Source organism: Nerophis lumbriciformis, linkage group LG08 (assembly GCF_033978685.3).
Source record: "Nerophis lumbriciformis linkage group LG08, RoL_Nlum_v2.1, whole genome shotgun sequence".
Lineage (NCBI taxonomy): Eukaryota > Metazoa > Chordata > Actinopteri > Syngnathiformes > Syngnathidae > Nerophis > Nerophis lumbriciformis.
In genome coordinates, this window is record NC_084555.2 from 18,643,808 (window position 1) to 18,665,430 (window position 21,623).

Sequence of the window (21,623 nt, forward strand, 5' to 3'; positions counted from 1 at the left end):
TGTAGACAAAAGCTCAGAGTCTGCATAAAGCCAAATATTTTTTAAGTCAACAATATGTTGATTGACAGTCGAAAAGTATCATGTCTTCCTGCCCTTGTTATTGTCGCAGTTTTATGCATTTTTATGTATAATGTAAAAATAGCAAATCTCAATTAAGTTTTTTCTCAAAATTGTGCAGCCCAACCTTTGACCTATGCTTAGATGTCAAGTATGGTTAAAAATATACACATTAATGAATCTATGATAGAGTATATCAGTGGGATGGATTACATACTACGGAACAAAATGTCATCAGGATTCCTCAACAATTTGCTAAGAAATGACAAATACGCTTCCATTTATTTCAAGTGTAAAAGTAGTTTTGGCAGAATCCTGCTAATAATCATAATTCCTCTGTCTGAGATGCTAATAATCAGTGCAAACTAAAGCCAGAAAGTTGGGAAAAACATGATGGGGTCATGAGGAAAGCACACCTGCTCCAAAGTCCACTTTTGACAAGTCCAAGCTTCTTTTTTCCCCATCACTGCTCCCCTCCTCTATCGTTGCAGGTGCCATTCTGCAGACCCACAACTTTCTCCAGATGCTTCGCTCTTACGGGAGGCAACTGAGCGTAAGTATCGAAGCCCAACTTTGAGTCCTGCTTGGCCTGGCGGAAAAGCAGCAAGTGGTTCTTTAACACCTGCGTTTGAGACAAGGACAGGGTGGAAGATGAAAAACATAACAGTAAGTGGACAAAATCATACAGTACACCTCAGAGACAGACTTAGCGTTTTGAGGAGCAGTGTGCGTTTGTGTGTGAGGAATGGGTGTGTGCGTATGTGTAGAGGAAGTATTTAAGCAGAGTGCCTTCATCTGTAAGTAGAGAAAGAGGAGAGAGGAAGGATTGGGATGGCCATACTTTGGTTGACTAGTAAACTATGCATTATTGAACGCAATATTAGCAACTCTACTTCCCACAGTCTGGTGGATTGCTGAAGTGTTACATACAAATCTGAATAACATAAAAAGCCTTATGGATCTATTTTGATAATTGGCCCTCTTTCTGGGGCAAACCAGGCTTGCTGATGAGGGACGGCCTTCACCCTAACCAGGAAGGCGCCATCATCCTGTCTAAGAATATAGACTACTGTTTAAGTCACATTTCAAATCAAATCAAATCAAATCAACTTTATTTATAGAGCACATTTAAAATTTACCACAGGGGTAGCCAAAGTGCTGTACAATGAGCAGGTTAAAAGATAAAACGAGTACCGAGCAAACACAACACAACACAAACAGAACATGATAAAAAATAAATAATTAAAATAGAATTAATAAAAACATAAAAACATAAAAACAGGATCACAGCAGGTGTATTATGGGGCGCCATTGCAGGATGGATATCACTCAGTGTTAAAAGCCATGGAATAAAAGTATGTTTTTAAGAGAGATTTAAAAACAGGAAGAGAAGAGGCTTGTCTAACACTCAGGGGTAGGTCGTTCCAGAGCTTGGGAGCAGCAACGGCGAAAGCTCTGTCACCTCTAAGCTTCAGCCTTGTGTCAGGGACCGTCAACAGCAGCTGATCGGCTGATCTTAAGGATCGGGTGGGGCAGTAAGGCTGAAGGAGGTCGGAGAGATAGGTTGGCGCGAGGTTGTTTAGACATTTAAAAACAAATAAAAGGAGTTTAAAATGTATTCGGTAACGCACAGGGAGCCAGTGAAGGGACGCTAAAATAGGGGTGATGTGCTCACGTCTGCGGGTCTGTGTTAGCAGACGAGCAGCAGAGTTCTGCACGAGCTGCAGGCGGGCGAGGGAGGCCTGGCTAATGCCAACATACAGGGCATTACAATAATCAAGACGAGTCGAGATAAAAGCGTGGATTAATTTCTCAAGATCATGTCTTGATAGAAGCGGTTTCACTTTCGCTATTTGGCGTAATTGATAAAAGCTTTTTTGAACGACGCTGCTGATTTGTTTTTCGAATTTAAAATCTGAGTCAAACTTTACCCCCAGGTTTGTGACAGAGTCGCTGAGATACGGGGTCAGAGTGCCGAGGTCAACGTTGGGGGAGGGAGAGCGACTTGGACCGAACAACATAACTTCTGTTTTATCTTCATTTAGGCTCAGGAAGTTAGCTGAAAGCCAGACTTTGATGTCGTGCAGGCAGTCAATAAGACGTTGAACCGTGTTATTTTGTGCCATGGGAAAATAAATCTGGCAATCATCGGCATAAAAATGAAATGCAATACTGTACTTCCTAAAAATAGAACCAAGGGGGAGAAGGTAAAGCGCAAATAAGATTGGGGCAAGGATTGAGCCCTGGGGGACCCCATGTGGTAAAGGAGCTGTGGACGACATAAAACTGTCTACTTTTACACAAAAACTCCTGTCGGTTAGGTACGACCGGAACCAGTTGAGGGCGGCGCCCTTAATGCCCACACAGTTCTCAAGACGAGTGATTAAGGTGGCGTGGTCGACGGTGTCGAACGCAGCAGACAGATCTAAAAGCACCAGGACAACATATTTACCAGAATCAGTGGACAGGAGGATATCGTTAAAAACTTTTAGAAGCGCTGACTCTGTGCTGTGGAGGGCTTTAAAACCGGACTGGAACAGCTCAGTGATACCATTATCCTCTAAGAAGGGCAACAACTGACTGTAGACAACCTTCTCTAATATTTTGGAAATGTATGGAAGATTAGAGATAGGTCTGAAGTTAGAGAGGAGAGAGGGGTCGAGGCTGGGTTTTTTAAGTAGAGGTCGTACCACTGCATGTTTAAACTCTACTGGAACTATTCCAGAAGAGAGGCTACTATTGATAATGTTAAGGACACTTGATCCAATAGTAGCAAGTACCTCCTTAAACAGGCGAGGTGGGAGGGCATCTGCAGGAGAACCAGAGGGCTTCATATGACTAACTGTGTCACTTAAAAAAGAAAAGGACACCGGCTCAAACTGATGGAAAACAGAAGAGAAATGCAGGGGAACAGAAGGGTCATATGAAGGCTGAGATAGACTGGCTCTAGTTGACACAATTTTGTCAGTGAAAAAATGGAGACAATTTTCACAGAATTCAAAAGAAGCATCAAAACCAGCAGATTTGGGAGCATCAATGACAGTGTTAATAGTTTTAAACAGAACTCTGGGGTTGTTACAGTTAGAAGATATAATCTGAGATAGATATATATTCATTTCTGCTTTTACAGTCATCTGAAAGGAAAACAGGCTTTCTTTAAAAATGGCAAAGGACACATGCAGCCTGTCTTTTTTCCATTTTCTTAGCGCGGCTGCATTTGAAAGGCGCGATCGTGTCCAGTGTTTGTAAACAGATAAGAGTTGAACCCAGAAACCAACTCTTCAGTATTCAGACACACAGATGCTGCAGAATTATCATCACAAAGAGTCGAAAAAATAGAGGAGAACCGAGCAGGAGACGAAGAATTAAACATGCGAGAGCGTTGGGGCGGTGCGCACAATTTAACTGGACACTGCGTGGCAATATCAAACAGGATCGGCATGTGATCAGAGAACACAGCGTCGCAAATGTCCAAATTAAAAACACACAAACCATACGAGAGCACTAAATCGAGTGTATGCCCGCGTTCATGTGTAGAACCACACACAGACTGTACAAAGTTAAATGAGTCGATTATATTCAGGAAGCTCCTGGAAAGCGGCTCATCTGGACAGCAGGTGTGAATATTAAAATCACCCACAATAAGGACACGATCATATTTGGGCAGGATTTCAGCCAGAAATTCAGAAAAGTCAGTTATAAAGTCTTTGTGGTACTTGGGTGGTCGATAGATGACGGCACACAGGACGACATCAGAAAGACCCAGTTCAAACATGCACAGTTCGAAGCTTGAAAAGGAGGATTGTAGGCGGATCTGACGGCATTTAAAGTCATTTTTAAAAACGACTGCTAATCCTCCTCCTTTTCGACCGTACGGCCGTGGGGAATTAAAGTAGGAACACTCCGGAGGCAGAAGTTCATTAAGAGGGGCGGACTCACCGGCTCTCAGCCATGTCTCCGTCACACAGAGGAAGTCCAGTCCGCGGGAAGTGAAGAAATCCTTCAGGATAAAAGTTTTGTTTGTCAAAGATCTTGCGTTCACAAGACCGAACCTGGCGGGGGCCAGCACGTCCAAGGCCGCAATTAATCCGGGTGGGGCCCGACACACAGCCCGCAGGTGGCGGTGATCCACCCCGCGCCTTCGGGGGCGGGGACAGCAGGAGCGACGACGGCAAGCTTCTTCCTCCAAACCAACGATAGGAACCAGCCAGGAGCCGATAGGATCGAGCGAGCGTGGGTGCAGGAGGAGACCGGATACCGCACCATTCCTCCTTCGGGGAGCCACGGGAAGCCGGGCCAGGAGTGCCCTAACTTTCACCAGCTGGCCGCCACGTTTACCGCGGCGCCGGAGACGCTTCCGCCGGGGGGGAGGAGCCAGGGGGCGGGAAAGGAAGGCAGGAATCCGGCCAGGTGAAAAAGCTGACTGGGACGTCGTAAAACCAACGTCGAAGTTGATCATATCAGTGGGAGAGGGGCAAAGATCCAACAGTGTTTGGCGGTCATACACAAGCAGTGAGCTGACAGAGACGAAAATAGATGCAAAAAACACAAAAACGAACAGAGCTGACAGCGAGAGACGGCAGGCCAAAGCACATACTGGCGCCATCTTGCATCGGGGCGTCATTTGACTAACTACACTAGAGCAAGCCCGGTCACAGGCAATTACAGAGCCTGCTAGTCCGGGTGAGGAGTCAGTTAAGCTAGAACTAGCCAGCACCAGGCTGGATAATTCCTGTACGCATAGCAATTTTCTTAGAATAACACACAACTCACATGTGTTTTCTGTTGTGAATGTGTCCGGGGTAGATATGCATTCTACTGAGGTGGCAAATCATGATGCGTTCAGTCGATCGCAGCATCAAGCAAACAATCTGAAAATTCCCGTCGTATCAATTCCTAGATATGGTCGAAACTATTTAAAGTGCACTACGTATAATAAACGCAACATTATTAATATTTCTACTACGGATAATTTAAACAAAAACTCGTCAAAACAGCCCAATACTTATAATATGGGCTTTTTAAACATAAGATCATTGTCTCCCAAAACGTTATTAGTTAATGAGGTCATTAGAGACAACAATCTTAACGTCATTGGTTTTAGCGAAACCTGGCTCAAACCAGACGAATTTTTTGCGCTAAATGAGGCATCTCCTCCTAACTATACGAATGCGCATATTGCCCGTCCCCTTAAAAGGGGTGGGGGGGTCGCACTAATATATAATGAAAACTTTAACCTTACCTAACCTAAATAATAAATACAAATCGTTTGAGGTGCTTACTATGAGGTCTGTCGCACCGCTGCCTCTCTATATGGCTGTTATCTACCGCCCCCCAGGGCCCTACTCGGACTTTATTAATGAATTCTCAGAGTTCGTTGCTGATCTAGTGACGCACGCAGACAATATAATCATAATGGGGGACTTTAATATCCATATGAATACCCCATCGGACCCTCAGTGTGTGGCGCTCCAGACTATAATTGATAGCTGTGGTCTTACACAAATAATAAATGAACCTACGCATCGCAACGGCAATACGATAGATCTAGTGCTGGTCAGGGGTGTCACCACCTCCAAAGTTATGGTACTCCCGTATACTAAAGTAATGTCCGATCATTACCTTATAAAATTCGAAGTTCTGACTCATTGTCAACAAACTAATAATAATAACTGCTATAGCAGCCGCAACATTAATGCCGCCACAACGATGACTCTTGCTGACCTACTGCCTTCGGTAATGGCACCATTCCCAAATTATGTCGGCTCTATTGATAACCTCACTAACAACTTTGACAATGCCCTGCGCAAAACCATTGATAGTATAGCACCGCTAAAACAAAAAAGGGCCCCTAAAAGGCGCACCCCATGGTTTACAGAGGAAACCAGAGCTCATAAATTATCATGTAGAAAGTTGGAACGCAAATGGCGCGCGACCAAGCTTGAGGTTTTCCATCAAGCATGGAGTGATAGTTTAATATCGTATAAACGCATGCTTACCTTAGCTAAAGCTAAATATTACTCAAATCTCATCCGCCTCAACAAAAACGACCCTAAATTTTTGTTTAGTACAGTAGCATCGCTAACCCAACAAGGGACTCCTCCCAATAGCTCCACCCACTCGGCAGATGACTTTATGAATTTCTTTAATAAGAAAATTGAACTCATTAGAAAGGAGATTAAAGACAACGCATCCCAGCTACAACTGGGTTCTATGAACACAGATACAACTGTATCTACGACGGATACTGCAATACAAAATAGTCTCTCTCTTTTTGATGAAATAACATTAGAGGAACTATTACAGCGTGTAAGTGGGATAAAACAAACAACATGTTTACTTGACCCACTTCCTGGGAAACTTATCAAGGAGCTTTTTGTATTATTAGGTCCATCAGTGCTAAATATTATAAACGTATCACTTTCCTCTGGCACTGTTCCCCTAGCATTCAAGAAAGCGGTTATTCATCCTCTGCTCAAAAGACCTAACCTCGACGGCGACGCTGAGATCATTATTCATGCGTTCGTTACGTCTCGTCTCGACTACTGTAACGTATTATTTTCGGGTCTCCCTATGTCTAGCATTAAAAAATTACAGTTGGTACAAAATGCGGCTGCTAGACTTTTGACAAGAACAAGAAAGTTTGATCATATTACGCCTATACTGGCTCACCTGCACTGGCTTCCTGTGCACTTAAGAAGTGACTTTAAGGTTTTACTACTTACGTATAAAATACTACACGGTCTAGCTCCGTCCTATCTTGTCGATTGCATTGTACCATATGTCCCGGCAAGAAATCTGCGTTCAAAGAACTCCGGCTTATTAGTGATTCCCAGAGCCCAAAAAAAGTCTGCGGGCTATAGAGCGTTTTCTATTCGGGCTCCAGTACTATGGAATGCCCTCCCGGTAACAATTAGAGATGCTACCTCAGTAGAAGCATTTAAGTCCCATCTTAAAACTCATTTGTATACTCTAGCCTTTAAATAGCCCCCCTGTTAGACCAGTTGATCTGCCGTTTCTTTTCTTTTCTCCTCTGCTCCCCTTTTCCTTGAGGGGGGGGGGACACAGGTCCGGTGGCCATGGATGAAGTGCTGGCTGTCCAGAGTCGGGACCCGGGGTGGACCGCTCGCCTGTGCATCGGCTGGGAACATCTCTACGCTGCTGACCCGTCTCCGCTCGGGATGGTGTCCTGCTGGCCCCACTATGGACTGGACTCTTACTATTATGTTGGATCCACTATGGACTGGACTCTCACAATATTATGTCAGACCCACTCGACATCCATTGCTTTCGGTCTCCCCTAGAGGGGGGGGGAGTTACCCACATATGCGGTCCTCTCCAAGGTTTCTCATAGTCATTCACATCGACGTCCCACTGGGGTGAGTTTTTCCTTGCCCGTATGTGGGCTTTGTACCGAGGATGTCGTTGTGGCTTGTGCAGCCCTTTGAGACACTTGTGATTTAGGGCTATATAAATAAAGATTGATTGATTGATTGACTGTTAGACCAGTTGATCTGCCGTTTCTTTTCTTTTCTCCTCTGCTCCCCTTTTCCTTGAGGGGGCGGGGGGGGCACAGGTCCGGTGGCCATGGATGAAGTGCTGGCTGTCCAGAGTCGGGACCCGGGGTGGACCGCTCGCCTGTGCATCGGCTGGGAACATCTCTAAGCTGCTGACCCGTCTCCGCTCGGGATGGTGTCCTGCTGGCCCCACTATGGACTGTACTCTTACTATTATGTTGGATCCACTATGGACTGGACTCTCACAATATTATGTCAGACCCACTCGACATCCATTGCTTTCGGTCTCCCCTAGAGGGGGGGGGGTGACCCACATATGCGGTCCTCTCCAAGGTTTCTCATAGTCATTCACATCGACGTCCCACTGGGGTGAGTTTTCCTTGCCCGTATGTGGGCTTTGTACCGAGGATGTCGTTGTGGCTTGTGCAGCCCTTTGAGACACTTGTGATTTAGGGCTATATAAATAAAGATTGATTGATTGATTGACTGTTAGACCAGTTGATCTGCCGTTTCTTTTCTTTTCTCCTCTGCTCCCCTTTTCCTTGAGGGGGGGGGGGGGGACAGGTCCGGTGGCCATGGATGAAGTGCTGGCTGTCCAGAGTCGGGACCCGGGGTGGACAGCTCGCCTGTGCATCGGCTGGGAACATCTCTACGCTGCTGACCCGTCTCCGCTCGGGATGGTGTCCTGCTGGCCCCACTATGGACTGGACTCTTACTATTATGTTGGATCCACTATGGACTGGACTCTCACAATATTATGTCAGACCCACTCGACATCCATTGCTTTCGGTCTCCCCTAGAGGGGGGGGGAGTTACCCACATATGCGGTCCTCTCCAAGGTTTCTCATAGTCATTCACATCGACGTCCCACTGGGGTGAGTTTTTCCTTGCCCGTATGTGGGCTTTGTACCGAGGATGTCGTTGTGGCTTGTGCAGCCCTTTGAGACACTTGTGATTTAGGGCTATATAAATAAAGATTGATTGATTGATTGACTGTTAGACCAGTTGATCTGCCGTTTCTTTTCTTTTCTCCTCTGCTCCCCTTTTCCTTGAGGGGGCGGGGGGGGCACAGGTCCGGTGGCCATGGATGAAGTGCTGGCTGTCCAGAGTCGGGACCCGGGGTGGACCGCTCGCCTGTGCATCGGCTGGGAACATCTCTAAGCTGCTGACCCGTCTCCGCTCGGGATGGTGTCCTGCTGGCCCCACTATGGACTGTACTCTTACTATTATGTTGGATCCACTATGGACTGGACTCTCACAATATTATGTCAGACCCACTCGACATCCATTGCTTTCGGTCTCCCCTAGAGGGGGGGGGGTGACCCACATATGCGGTCCTCTCCAAGGTTTCTCATAGTCATTCACATCGACGTCCCACTGGGGTGAGTTTTCCTTGCCCGTATGTGGGCTTTGTACCGAGGATGTCGTTGTGGCTTGTGCAGCCCTTTGAGACACTTGTGATTTAGGGCTATATAAATAAAGATTGATTGATTGATTGATTGATCTCAGTGTCTCCATTAAGGCAAGCAGGCTAAGGGAAACCATTTCCGCCTTTCAGTGAATTATATTCATATAGCGCTTTTTTGTCTGGAGACTCAAAGCGCTTTACAAAGTGTAACCCATTATCTACATTTTTAAGTTACATTTAAACCAGTGTGGGTGGCACTGGGAGCAGGTGGGAAAAGTGTCTTGCTCAAGGACACAACGGCTGTGACCAATGTTCCCTCTAATTTTTTTGTGTGTCTGAGCAAACCCACAAGCTTCCCGAGCATACAGTGGACCCATGTGAGCGACATCAGAAGTGCACATTGTAGCCATACCATTATTCAAAATGTGACATTATTACAAATTACATGACTTAATAAAATAATCAAACTAGCGGTACAGCACTAATTCATATTAGATTAATTTTAATATACATGATGAGTGTGAATGTTGTCTGTCTATCTGTGTTGGCCCTGTGATGAGGTGGCGACTTGTCCAGGGTGTACCCCGCCTTCCGCCCGATTGTAGCTGAGATAGGCTCCAGCGCCCCCCGCGACCCCGAAGGGAATAAGCAGTAGAAAATGGATGGATGGATGGATCATTTGGTCCACTTACAACAAAAATATGAACTTTGCAGCATAGGGATATTTACTTAATAGTTTTGGGGGCCACAATTCCAGAAAACTAAGAACCTAGAGCCGGACTTTTCCTTTTACTATTGATCATATTTTGAATATTCAGAAGAACCAGCTTCCTCTACAGTAGACATTTGATTTTGGTCTATTCTGTCAGAGTTACAATAGTGCCCTGCTGTTTTTAAGGGCTTTCTGCAAAAAAGCTAGTAAAAGATCATCTCTATGACAGCCCTCCAGTGTTTTTAAGAATCTGCTGCAAAAATGTGAGTCAAGTTTTTGGAGCAAAACTCACGAGTTGAATAGCCCAAATGATGAAAAAGAGAGGACCTAAAATGGAGCTTTGAGGAACACCAGTATACCAAAATAAGTTGAAAAATTGATTACTGACTACATCTGAAGTAAGCAAGCTACAACAACACCTTACTCACATAAATTACATTACGAAAAAAATTGTAACTGCCAAAAAAGAAAGGACCTAAATGGGTGCCTTGTAGATTAATTCTTATTATGAGTTAATCAACAGATTAATTCATACAAACTATATCACAATACAGTTTTTTATTTGCATTTCTCCCCATCATCTAGTATAACAACATTTAATGATTAATATCTATAAATGAAAAGTCCTAATAAATCTAATAACGAAAAAAAATCCCTTTTTTTCATGTCTGCCATTTTCATTTCTCCAGTGATAAACTTTGTCAATGTTGATGACGTTGTCTGCTTTTGTTTGAATTTATGCACATCAGCTGGTCCCAATGTGTTACTTTTGGATGGTTTCTGCTTGTTGTTTTGATACAATTCATTAAAGTGAAGCCTCTTTCACTCTTGATGCTTGAAATGTAGCACAAATATCTACAAGCTGTGAGATCTCCTTTATAGCTCCTGCAGACACCATATCTGAAAATGTGCTGATTGATCCTTGTTTAAGTTTTTGTTTTATGATGTACTTGAATTCAGCATATTGCTATTGGCTTCTATATGTGGGTGGTGGAGAATGGCCTCATACTTCTTTGCCAATATGTGGATCCATATTCAAAATGAATGTCACCTCAGTGCTTCAATGTCAACTGCAGACTGTTCTTCCAATTCATCGATCCTCTGGAAAACCAGCATCCAAGTGATCACAGAACTCGCGGAGAAAAAGAGTCACCTGATCTCCCTGCTGTGTCTGCCATCAGCTGATGAAAAGTTGGCACCACGGCAATTACCTCTTTATGAGTCAGACACAACATACAAACCTAAAAAAAAAAGTCAACATGTGCAGTGCGTGAAGCACGTCGACAGTAAATATGCATATGGCATCGATTGGCTGCGTTAGGAAACACGTGTTGTAAACTGCATCTTATCATTGGCTGCAGCGCAGGTAAGCCCCACCGCGGAACACTGGTTGTATTAAACTTAGTAAGTCCTTATGTACTGTTCCACATGTTTTGTCACTATGCTTTCTGTAACCAACCGGACCAAACTCACACGCATTACAAACATAGCAGCTAAAATCACCGGCCTACCCACACCCAACATTTCAGATTTAAACCAGAGGTCCATCATTCGACTGGCAAACACGATAGTCCAGAATATCACTCACCCACTAAACCAATACATCATCCCACTACCATCCGGGCGCAGGTACAGAACCATCAAATTCCGGAGGGCCCGCCTCAGGAAAAGCCTTATCCCTGCAGCTATAGCCGCCCTTAACAGCAGGCCCGGCCGATCTGTCTGACAAGCCTGTAAATGTGTTGGTCATGTATGATGTCTTTTTGTTATTTTTGTTTCGTGATGTGTAATGTCTATTGTTTAAATGTACGGCAGTGAAAATGAATTTCCCCAACGGGGACCAATAAATCAAAATCTAAAATCTAAAGTTGGATTGCATAGTCATACATACTACATAGTTCATATATGTGTTTCTTTTTTTACAGTTCAAACTGAAATTCAATTTTTGCGCAGTTTAAGATTTACCGTGCGCGCTAGATGTGAAAGCAGTGCGCAAATGCGCACGTGTGCAGCTTAGAGGGTACAGCCTGTGACAAAGATGGCAGAAACAGGAATTGAACCTGGAAGCCTCAAGTTGCTGGGTCTACCAACCGAGCCACGCCACCCCTAGAGACCAAAAGGTAAAGAATATTGCAACAGCATATTGGATATTGTAAAAATACAAGTATCGAATTATATCGTTTGCATCTAAACTCTACAATTCAAGCGTTTCGATACAAGCAGGCCTGCGCGTTTATCAGTGTGAATTAAAGGGGCTGTTTGCAACCTTAACACAAATGCCGAGAGGGAGCTAACTTGTGTTTCAAGCATTATAGTCTGCTCTATTAAGACGATTTGTGTGTTGTTAGCTAATTGGTTAGCTAACATTAGCTAGTTATTTGCTTCTCTGGGACTGCTTTTGTATATATGCGCGCGCTCCCTGCGTGTACGTGTTAACGAGACATTAATGAGTGATTAGCCTGCACGCCAGACAAATTCCTCTGGCTTACAAGGATTTTGTATTCAATAAAATTAGTAACTATGAACTATATAGTTGTTAAAAAAATGTGTGTTCAGTTAAACTAATAATTAACATGAGTTAGCCTGTGGCGTTTTTGTTATGTTTTTTGGTTTAAAGAATGAAACTGAGCATGTTGCAAACAGCCAAATGTCTTCCAATATGCACAAATGGTTGGTCTTTTCTTGTATTTCAGTAACAGTGTTTACAAAAATTAAACATGGTAGGCTATAAACTACTAAAAGATAGCAGTTGCACAACACACGATAGCTCACAAGCTAGACATAAGAAATAAGTGTCCTTAATTGAACAATATGGCAGTCCAACCACAACATTTGTCAATACAAACAAGTATCAAGTAATTATAGTTGCATATTACTTACGGATACATAGTCTCCTAGGCAGAAGCGTATTAAAAAGTATCCAGTAAGAAACGTGTCCACATCATTCAACTTACTGGGTTAAAAGTTTAACTTAATGAATTATTGTGGCTGGTAGGAGTCGCCCCCCCCCAAAAAACATTACCACTCTACTTAAACTTAAAAACAGCATAAGTCAATTCCAGACTGTTAATAATAAATGGGTTAGTGTTTTTAATACCTACCATTGTTCACGGTTTGATTAATTTCATTTGATCAAGCTTTTTCTAACATTCCACACTACAAAATAATAAAAGTACGTCTGATTTTTGCTGATATCATATCGGATGAATATCAGTATCAGCCAATACTCAAAGTTTAAATAAAAACATTTTTAAGGACTTCCCTAGCTTTAGGGAATTGAAACATACACTTTCTGACTGGTGATGTCATGCAAATGTCAATAAATATGTCGCAAATGTTTATGCTGTCAAAAATAAATTTGTGCTGTCTATTTAAATTTGTATGCCTCTCAAAACGTGTCCCAAATGTACAAATTTGCTATGTTAGTGCTGTCAAATATTTCATTTATTCCACTATATTCTTCATGTTATGTACAGCTTGTTATTATTGAAATACTTTTTCAAGGAATGTTTCATGAAGAGTGGAGAGAAAAAAAATCATTGAGAAGTTATGTTAGAAGCAATGAGATTGTTGTTTTCCATCAATAAACACTACACAGTGCGTATGCGTCATCACAAGTGAAGATAAAAATCATGGATATACCCCCCCCCTCTACACACACACACACACACACACACACACACACACACACACAAAATGATTACCTCATCTGTCATGTAGTAGATTTTCCTCAACATGTTTTGACGCACTGCAGCCACTTCCTGGAATGGATGAAGAGAAATAACATCAAAAAGCTCCAGTAAAAAAAAAATGATGAATGCATGCATGATTTTAGAAGCAAATTTATAAAACTGCTTTCCAAACAAGCATACACTATAAACATCCCAAAACCCATTGTTAAATTTAGCTAACAATGTAACTAACCGCAAAATTGACGAGTAGTTATAAAATGGCAGCAGGGTAAAGCTCTAAAAAGTTACGTTAAAGTACCAATGATTGTCACACGCACACTAGGTGTGGTGAAATTCGTCCTCTGCATTTGACCCATCCCCTTGAAAAAGAACTCCTAAAGAGAGCTTACGCAGAACATGAGGATTTGGTTTTGTGCATAACTGATACACACCATAGAACTACAAAGTGCTTACCACATTTACAAGGAAAGATCTGATCCAGATGTTCTATGGTTTTATAATGCGACCAATCCCACAAGAACAATTTAATATGAAAACATAAAAAGGCAAGTATTGAGAGAGTGGTGGCCTGCAAGGGACAGACAACAACATGACCTTGTTATTAGATACAGTTAGTGTACCTGTGTGGCAGCATCTTGGCAGAAGACAAAACTGTTGACGTGAGCCAGAGCCACCACATATAGGACAGGACACCAGCAGGGCTTCAGACTCCCGGTAACAAGCGAACGGAAGTAGAGACGGACAAGAGGGAGGGAGTCTTCAGGCGGAGAAGTGAAGCGCTCCATTGCGATGGAAAGCTTCCATCAAAGAGACACAAAATGTTATTGAAGAAGCAATCAGGGATTGGAAAAGTGCAAATTAAAAACATAAAGGCTAATTACTTGATCTGAAGTGACGCCCAGTGACCTCAGAATCCCCACATGTTCCCCGAACACCGCCAGCCTCATGGGGGTGCTGAATTTCCTCTGCAGCGGCAACAGAATCCAGCAGCCGAAGAGGCGATCACCAAAGGACACGGCTTCGTACTGAGTCAAGAGGGCCGAATACAAATCCTGGAAGGATGCAAGGCCTGGGGGAGGGATATTCAGGTCCAAGGAGTCCAGCCTGGATGGCCTGCATGTAGGAGAAATGTGGTTTAACATCATTATAGTAACTTTTCTTATAGGAGATGATGACCACAGTTCATCAATAATGCCCAGGGGTGTTCATTTACTCAAATGCAGAGAGTACCAGGCATTTATTAGAACTAGTAAGGCCTTCATTTGTATTACACACACACAAATAATACCACTTAAAATAATAAATATTACATTATTACACTATACTATATTATTGTTCATTATATGTTGTATTAAAACAATATATTTACATTTTTACAACAGTATGTTGTAAAAAATAACAGTATTGATCCTAAATTTCTAGTATTTGTAGTAAACTCCTTTTTATACTTACTTAAAGCTGGCATTTTGCTGTCTTTAGTATGGATTGGCATTAAACCAAAAGGTGGTCTAATGCTTATGGAGGGTCAAATGGGACAAAATTAATTAAATAAATACAACTTTAAATAACTACTTAAATGTGTCATTGATTATCATAATAGGAATTGGAATACATATATGTGTTAATACATGTGTCATTAATTTATTTAATGTAATTGAACATTTCATCAGTTAACTAATTCAATATTGAATTATTGAATTATTTGTTTAGTGATTTTATTATTTTTTTAAACTGTGTGTCAGCGCTTCATGAATTAATTATATCTGTCAAACTCACCCTTTAAAGTCAGTGGGTAGGGCTAACAGGAATCTAGTTCAATGATTGCTTTGGTCTGAAGCCTGGAAGTCTCTCAAAACATAGCGGCGAGGGGAGGATATACTTGTACTTTTGTTGTTGGTAAATATTTTAGACCTTGTGGAGTATGTGGAAGCAAGCCCTGCTTAACCCCAGAGCGTGTAGCAATCAAGGTAGAGGAATTTATTAAAGTTATTGAGTTAGTATCGCATTTTCAGACCTAGATACTGACCAGCTTCTCTAGTCGACATTCCACAGACAAGTGGAAGTTCCCGGTATTAGGTTTTAGGATCATGAAATAATAAATCCAATCATAAAAAATAGTGAATTAAGTGATTGAACGTACTTTTATGTTAAATTAATGACACATTTAATAACACATTTCTGAATTTAAGGCCCTAACCACGACCCATTAGGAGCATGGGTGTAGTGTCCTGTTCAAGGACACAACGGACGTGACTACAATGGCGAAAGCTGGGGATCAAACCAGGAACCCTCAAACTGCTGCACAGATCTCTACCAACTGAGCCACGTCGTCCCATTTATTTATAAAATGTTGTTCAATTTGCTGGACTTTCAGTTTTTCTTTTCTTGTGGGATATCTGTGTGGCATTCTGCCATTAGGTACGACTTCTGTTGAAACGCATGCTGCCGTATAAGGAAATAAGAAGATGAGTACGCTTTTGTCAATCTAACCTGGTAAGCAGCCTGAACAGACCCCATGTCAGTTTCTGAATGGGTTTCTCCAGGAACAAGTCACTAGAACACAGGAACACACAAGACAGCCGCGCCAGCTTTGCGACTGGAAGGATCACCTAAAGATGATCAAATGATAACACTTTATAAATTTGGCGGCTACATTTTATATGAATAAATGGGACAAAAAAGGATAAATACCTTTAGGGCTTCTTCCCTCCAGACTTCCAGCACCAGCAGCCACTGCAGACATTGGGTGACCGTCTGGAGAGCCCCATGTGGGAGCTCATCTACAACAAGCCCTCCACCACAAGACGCCCCTGTTTTCTCATAAAGGCTAACGAGTGGGAGGAAAGGCCAGTCCAACGGAAGAATGGGACCGGTCAGCTCTGGGAGGAGGTGGGTTTTAATCCAGGGGCTGCGGCCAAGTAGAGCATTTTGCGACACCAGCACGGATGACTCCATATGGGCCAGGTGAGTCAGAAAGCAGCCCCGGATGGACGGCAGGTTCTTGCAAGCTTCTCTCAGGAGAGCTCCCACGGTTTGCAGCGAAGGAGACGTGTGATGGCTTGCGTCCTCGCGCAGCTTCAGCTCACCGAGCTCGATGGCCTCTGGACCTCCACTGTGGCTCTCTCTAATAGTGCAGGCAGACAGATTAACAGGACATTTAGATAGTTTTCAAGCTAATAAATTAATACATAGCATTAAAATGGCAGTTTACTGTACACTGTTTACAATCAGAATCATATTGAGAAGACATGAGATGAGTAATGGGTGAGGAAACCATCAGATTCACAAAGTAGTTGTTTCAGACACCACAAAAAATAGGATCATTAGTATGTTTTGATAAAAAAAGATAATGTGAGAGATTTGTAGGGGTCATATAATGGTTTTTGTCTACATTTAAAACACTTCCTTGCAGTCTACAAAAGATATAATGGTGGTAGTTTGGTCAAAAAGATTGTTTGACAAACCGTTTTCAAGCTTTTTTCTGGCTGTCTCTTGTGGACGATCTTATTTATGTGCCTCCACTTCGACTGTGTCTTCTGCCTGTCATACATTTTGTAGTTTTTAGCGCTTCCATATGGAGTCTATTGACAGATATAAGTTAGAACTAGAGGTGTAACAGTATTATAGATCCTGCGGAATTTCAATTTCAAAGTCTTTTCAATAATACCGTGACGGTATCAAAAAAAAAATGTGTGTGTGGCTTTTTCCGGCGCTTTAGCGTTGGCAGGGTCTGAAAAGAAACTACATCTCCGCCGTAAGCAGGAAGTGAAGTGTGTTCATAGTCGATGAGAAAATTTGCTTTTTTGGACATTTCCTGAAAAATGTCATCAAAATCTACTCTTAACTTTTTGATTTATGTTGCTAAAAAAACAAACAAACAAACACTGGTAAAAACATAACCTCTTTGGCGGAGGTAAAAAAAAAAACCCATCTGTGTTACGCAAAGCAAAGCGCGTCCCTTTTGTTTCAAGCATTTCCAAGGCGACACACAGCCAGCAGGTCATGGCGCAGTGGACAAAGGTAATCACCCAAAAAAAATCTTCAACGCGGGAAATATGAGGAAACTGAAAAACTACTTGATAAATGCTCAATCCATCCACTCTTGTTTCTACTGCATGTTTCTCCCAATGTCGCAGGAGGGCTGGAGCAGCGTACACCTAGGACAAGTCGCCTTCTCATTAACTGTCATCCAGAAAAGATATTTGAAACCAGCAAAGCCAAACATTAGTTGTGAGGTATTTACATTATTAAAAGTGAAATTGTGAAACGTTTCTAACACAACATATTCCAGACTGATAAAAACATGTCCACTGTGGAGGACACTGCTTGTCAGAAAGTAAAAGTTGAAAGACACTAAAGTGAACATAATTGTTTTACACTTATTACACTGGATGTTTACACTGTCATTTTAAAGACACACAACTGTAAGTTTTTTTTTATAATATTTGTTTGAAACAGTGGATGTCCCTGCACAATTCTTTGCATTTAAAAAGTCATGTTTGTAGTAACATGATTAGGACATTTTAGCATTTCTGTTTGTGTTCAATTACAGTAAGTGTGTTTTTCCTAAACATTCCTGCCACTTCCTTTTACACACTATAACTTTTTAAGTCTTGTTTTTGGACATATATCGTACTGTGGCCTTAATATGAGAGAAGAAACATACCGGCCTTCGTACCGTGAGATTTGATACCGTTAGATCCATAGTTAGAACAAAACGCTAATTTGTATTACAAATGGCAACAGCTGAGGATGCATGTGCATTTACGAGCCAGTGTGCTCCACAACAATAGTATAGAGAAAAAGAAGAAGTTTATAGACTACAGCTTAGACTACAATGGCAGACTCGTGCAAAGCACTTTGGGAACATTTCTACCATATATGAAGATATCCGCTAACCTTTCAATTGGAAAAAACTTCACTAATGGGACAATTACCAAATGGCTCGTTTGGAGGAAATATAAAGAAAGGCAGGATTGTTTCAAATGAAGTCGAGACCCGGGGTGACCACTCCTTATGCATCAGTCGGTGACGTCTCTGCGCCCCGACACGTCTACATGCAAGAGGATCCCCTGCTAGCCCCACTATGAACGGGACTCTCACATTATTAACTGTATCCACTCGGCATCCATTGCACTGGTCATGCAGGGAGGGGATCCCCACATCTGCGGTCCCTTCCAAGGTTTTTCTTGCCCTGATGTGGGATCTGAGCCGAAGATGTCGTTGTGGATTGTGCAGCCCTTTGAAACATTTGTGATTAAGGGCTATACAAGTAAACTTTGATTTATTGATTGATTGATTGATAAATATCTCCACCATGGTTTGATTTCAAATTATCTGGACCTTTGCAGATCCCAAAAGCACAAAAACCAGTACCAATTAGTAAGAATAGTTGGTTTTATGTAATATGTCCCCTTTAAGGGTATTTGATAAAGCTTTGCAATACCACGTGATACTTTCCAAACATCACGTGGTAGAATAACAAGCAAGAAAAAATAAGTCCGCAAATTCTAACTCATGACTTTCCACCAGTGCTGAGAAGTACTCTTATAAATAACATGTGGCTTACTTTTTGTGTGAAAATGGCTCTTCTGCTGCTCTGATGTAATTATGAATAAATTGTCTTATTACTGTAATCTAATTTGGAAAATTATATTTCTGGCACAAGCATACAAACAAAGGGACTTCTATTTACAAAGCAAGCATTGTGTGGAAAATACCTCAAACACCAAAACAAAATTCAGGACTATTTTAAAGTGCTGTTGCATTTTGGAAAATTGCATATGAATATGTGTATAGTAATCTTTTTTTATAAACTCACGATATAAAGTCCTTGCTGAAGATGAGGGTGGAGAGCAGGTCATGAGCAAGGTTCTCGTTGCCTGGCAATAACCACGGTATAAGAACAAGCGCTACCTGGTGGTAAAGCGGGGCATGCTTTGCAACTTGGGATTCAATGGGAACCTGAAATAAGATAGATGAGAGTGACAAATATGCAGTCGATTGTTTTATTTGTGCGTTAGAGTTAGATTTGCACTTAAAATGTAACAAATTATCATTATCCAATTTAGTTTGAGCCTACCGATCTGTACGCCAAGCGCAGCAGCAGGTAGATGAGGTGGTGTTCGTGGTGCAGAAGCCAGGCCTGGCTGTGGGACAGGGTGGGCGTGGCCTGACTGATGCTTCGCAGGTAAACAATCACAGGTTCTGATACGAGGAGGCCAGTGAACTAGAAACAATGAATCAAGATTTAATTGCGTGTAACCACGAATTATATAAACTATATCAAATGGTCGGTTCATCATGCACAACATAAACACATACAGTATGTTCAACAATGAGCTTAGACTTGTGTGGTGGGGAAAATACCATTTGGACCCAAATATAGGACAATAGGGGTACTGGAACATATCGATTTACATCCGAATCACAGTTACTATTTGTCATGACTCTGAATCAATCCAAACCTTTCAAGAATCCATCCATTCATCCATCTATTTTCTACCGCTTGTCCCTTTTGGGGTCGCGGGGGGTGCTGGAGCCTATCTCAGCTGCATTAAGGCATAAGGCGCAGTACACCCTGGACAAGTCGCCACCTCAACACAGGAATACATTTTTTTAAATATGTTTTCAAGCCATCTCTGCGGTTACTTACTGCGCCTATACAACATACGTCAGCAGCTAAGAGGAGCTTGTGTAACCAGTAACCTGCTTTGAAAAAGTTTGTACAAAATAATATATTGTGAAAATCAGTTTGAATCAACATTTGTGTTGAATTGCGAATCGATTCTGAATGCAATTGTAATTTGATTGAATCGTGAGTTGTTATAAGATTCACATTGCAAATAGTGGGGCGGGCTCTCCTGCGGTGGCGCTGTGCGATGCCGGGGGGGGGGGGCACATGTGACCCCGGGGAACATGCTTTATCAGTGTCATTCAGTATCACGCTTCAAACCCGCTTCGAAAAGCTGTGCACTAGAAAGCATTCTCATTGTAGCCATTAATCCTGATTTCATCATTTTGATTAAAAAAATTTAAAAAATAAAAAACCAGCACAAATGGTTTCATTCATTTTCGTTTTGGAGGTTGAAGTGTTTTATATATTGTGCTTCTGAGTTATTATTGCTGATCAATTTGAAGGTATTATTAGTTATTTAGTTTGTTTGATTTTATTTTTCGGTACAAAATGGTTTTATATTGGTCAAAATATTTTTATAGTTTAGCTAAGGATTTACTTTTTCTTTTTTAATTCAGGGCAAATTGATGCACTTTAAATATTTACAGACTATTTATGTTACAGACTATAAAACAATGTTAAAAATTTTATTTTTTTCTTGTAAGTTGATCTATATTTATTTGTTTTCTTTTATGTTAATGAGGATACAATGTTATGCAGAGATGTACTTCTAAAAATGTTATAGAAAAATTATATTATCTATAATCGCCGCGAAGAGAGGGGTGGGAGCGCAAAATGTTTTCTTCTTCCTAAGGGGGTGCGTGACAGAAAATATTTGAAAAGCATTGCGATAAGATGACCCTTCTTTTTCAAGACGAAATGTATCTATTTCTGTACATTTTCAAAACAAGTGACTTAACTGGTAGATTATTTGGTTGTTGTTGTTTGATGACTCCTACTCTGTTTGCCAACTTGCCCAACATTTAAGACATGTTTTTCTGTGGCTATCTCTCCAAGTCACTCCTGTTTGTGAGTGATGAAGGGCTGACTCGCTTGGGAGAAATAAGTTATTTGGCACCACCTGGTGGTGAGCATTTATGAATTTCTAGCCCAGTAATTCGTAACCACTGTGCCACGACATTTTAGTGGGCTGTGAGAGATCATTAGGTAGGTCACAGGAAATTATTCCTTTTATTGGTCTAAAAACTATTATTTATTTATTGCAAATAGTGTATCTGTGTTCATCTGTCTATGCCAACAACCATGGATGTAATTTGGGAATGGGGACAAGAGGCACATGTGACCTGCAATTTTAAAAAAAAGCAATTTTGGTCAACTGCACTTTTTAACGTTGAAAATTTTGTTACGCTATTGAATGGAGACAAGTCAAACACTTGTGCCAGGCAGAAAACCACTCAGACTGAAGTATTTCCCTTGAGATCACACACAAGCTCTTTGATTGGATTTCTGTGGCTGCGCTCTTGCCAATGTGACGATGATTGTCAGCACGCAGCAGCTGACTAATCAGCAGGCTGATGTGAGATAAAAGCGATACAAATCA

The 21,623-nt window shown here is 41.8% G+C and overlaps 1 protein-coding gene across 1 annotated transcript in view; it reads right to left on the reverse strand.

Moving 5' to 3' along the window:
- Nucleotides 1-308: 308 nt before the first annotated feature.
- Nucleotides 309-21,623, reverse strand: part of rpap1 (RNA polymerase II associated protein 1) — a 40,608-nt gene continuing 19,293 nt past the window's right edge. The window contains exons 20-27 of the mRNA XM_061968383.1: nucleotides 19,469-19,615; nucleotides 19,208-19,350; nucleotides 16,078-16,510; nucleotides 15,877-15,995; nucleotides 14,268-14,499; nucleotides 14,007-14,183; nucleotides 13,399-13,455; nucleotides 309-679 (exon numbers count right to left, since the gene is read on the reverse strand). Of these exons, the coding sequence (XP_061824367.1) occupies nucleotides 521-679; nucleotides 13,399-13,455; nucleotides 14,007-14,183; nucleotides 14,268-14,499; nucleotides 15,877-15,995; nucleotides 16,078-16,510; nucleotides 19,208-19,350; nucleotides 19,469-19,615 (1,467 nt within the window). The 3' untranslated portion in view covers nucleotides 309-520. The remainder of the gene's footprint in view (nucleotides 680-13,398; nucleotides 13,456-14,006; nucleotides 14,184-14,267; nucleotides 14,500-15,876; nucleotides 15,996-16,077; nucleotides 16,511-19,207; nucleotides 19,351-19,468; nucleotides 19,616-21,623) is intronic.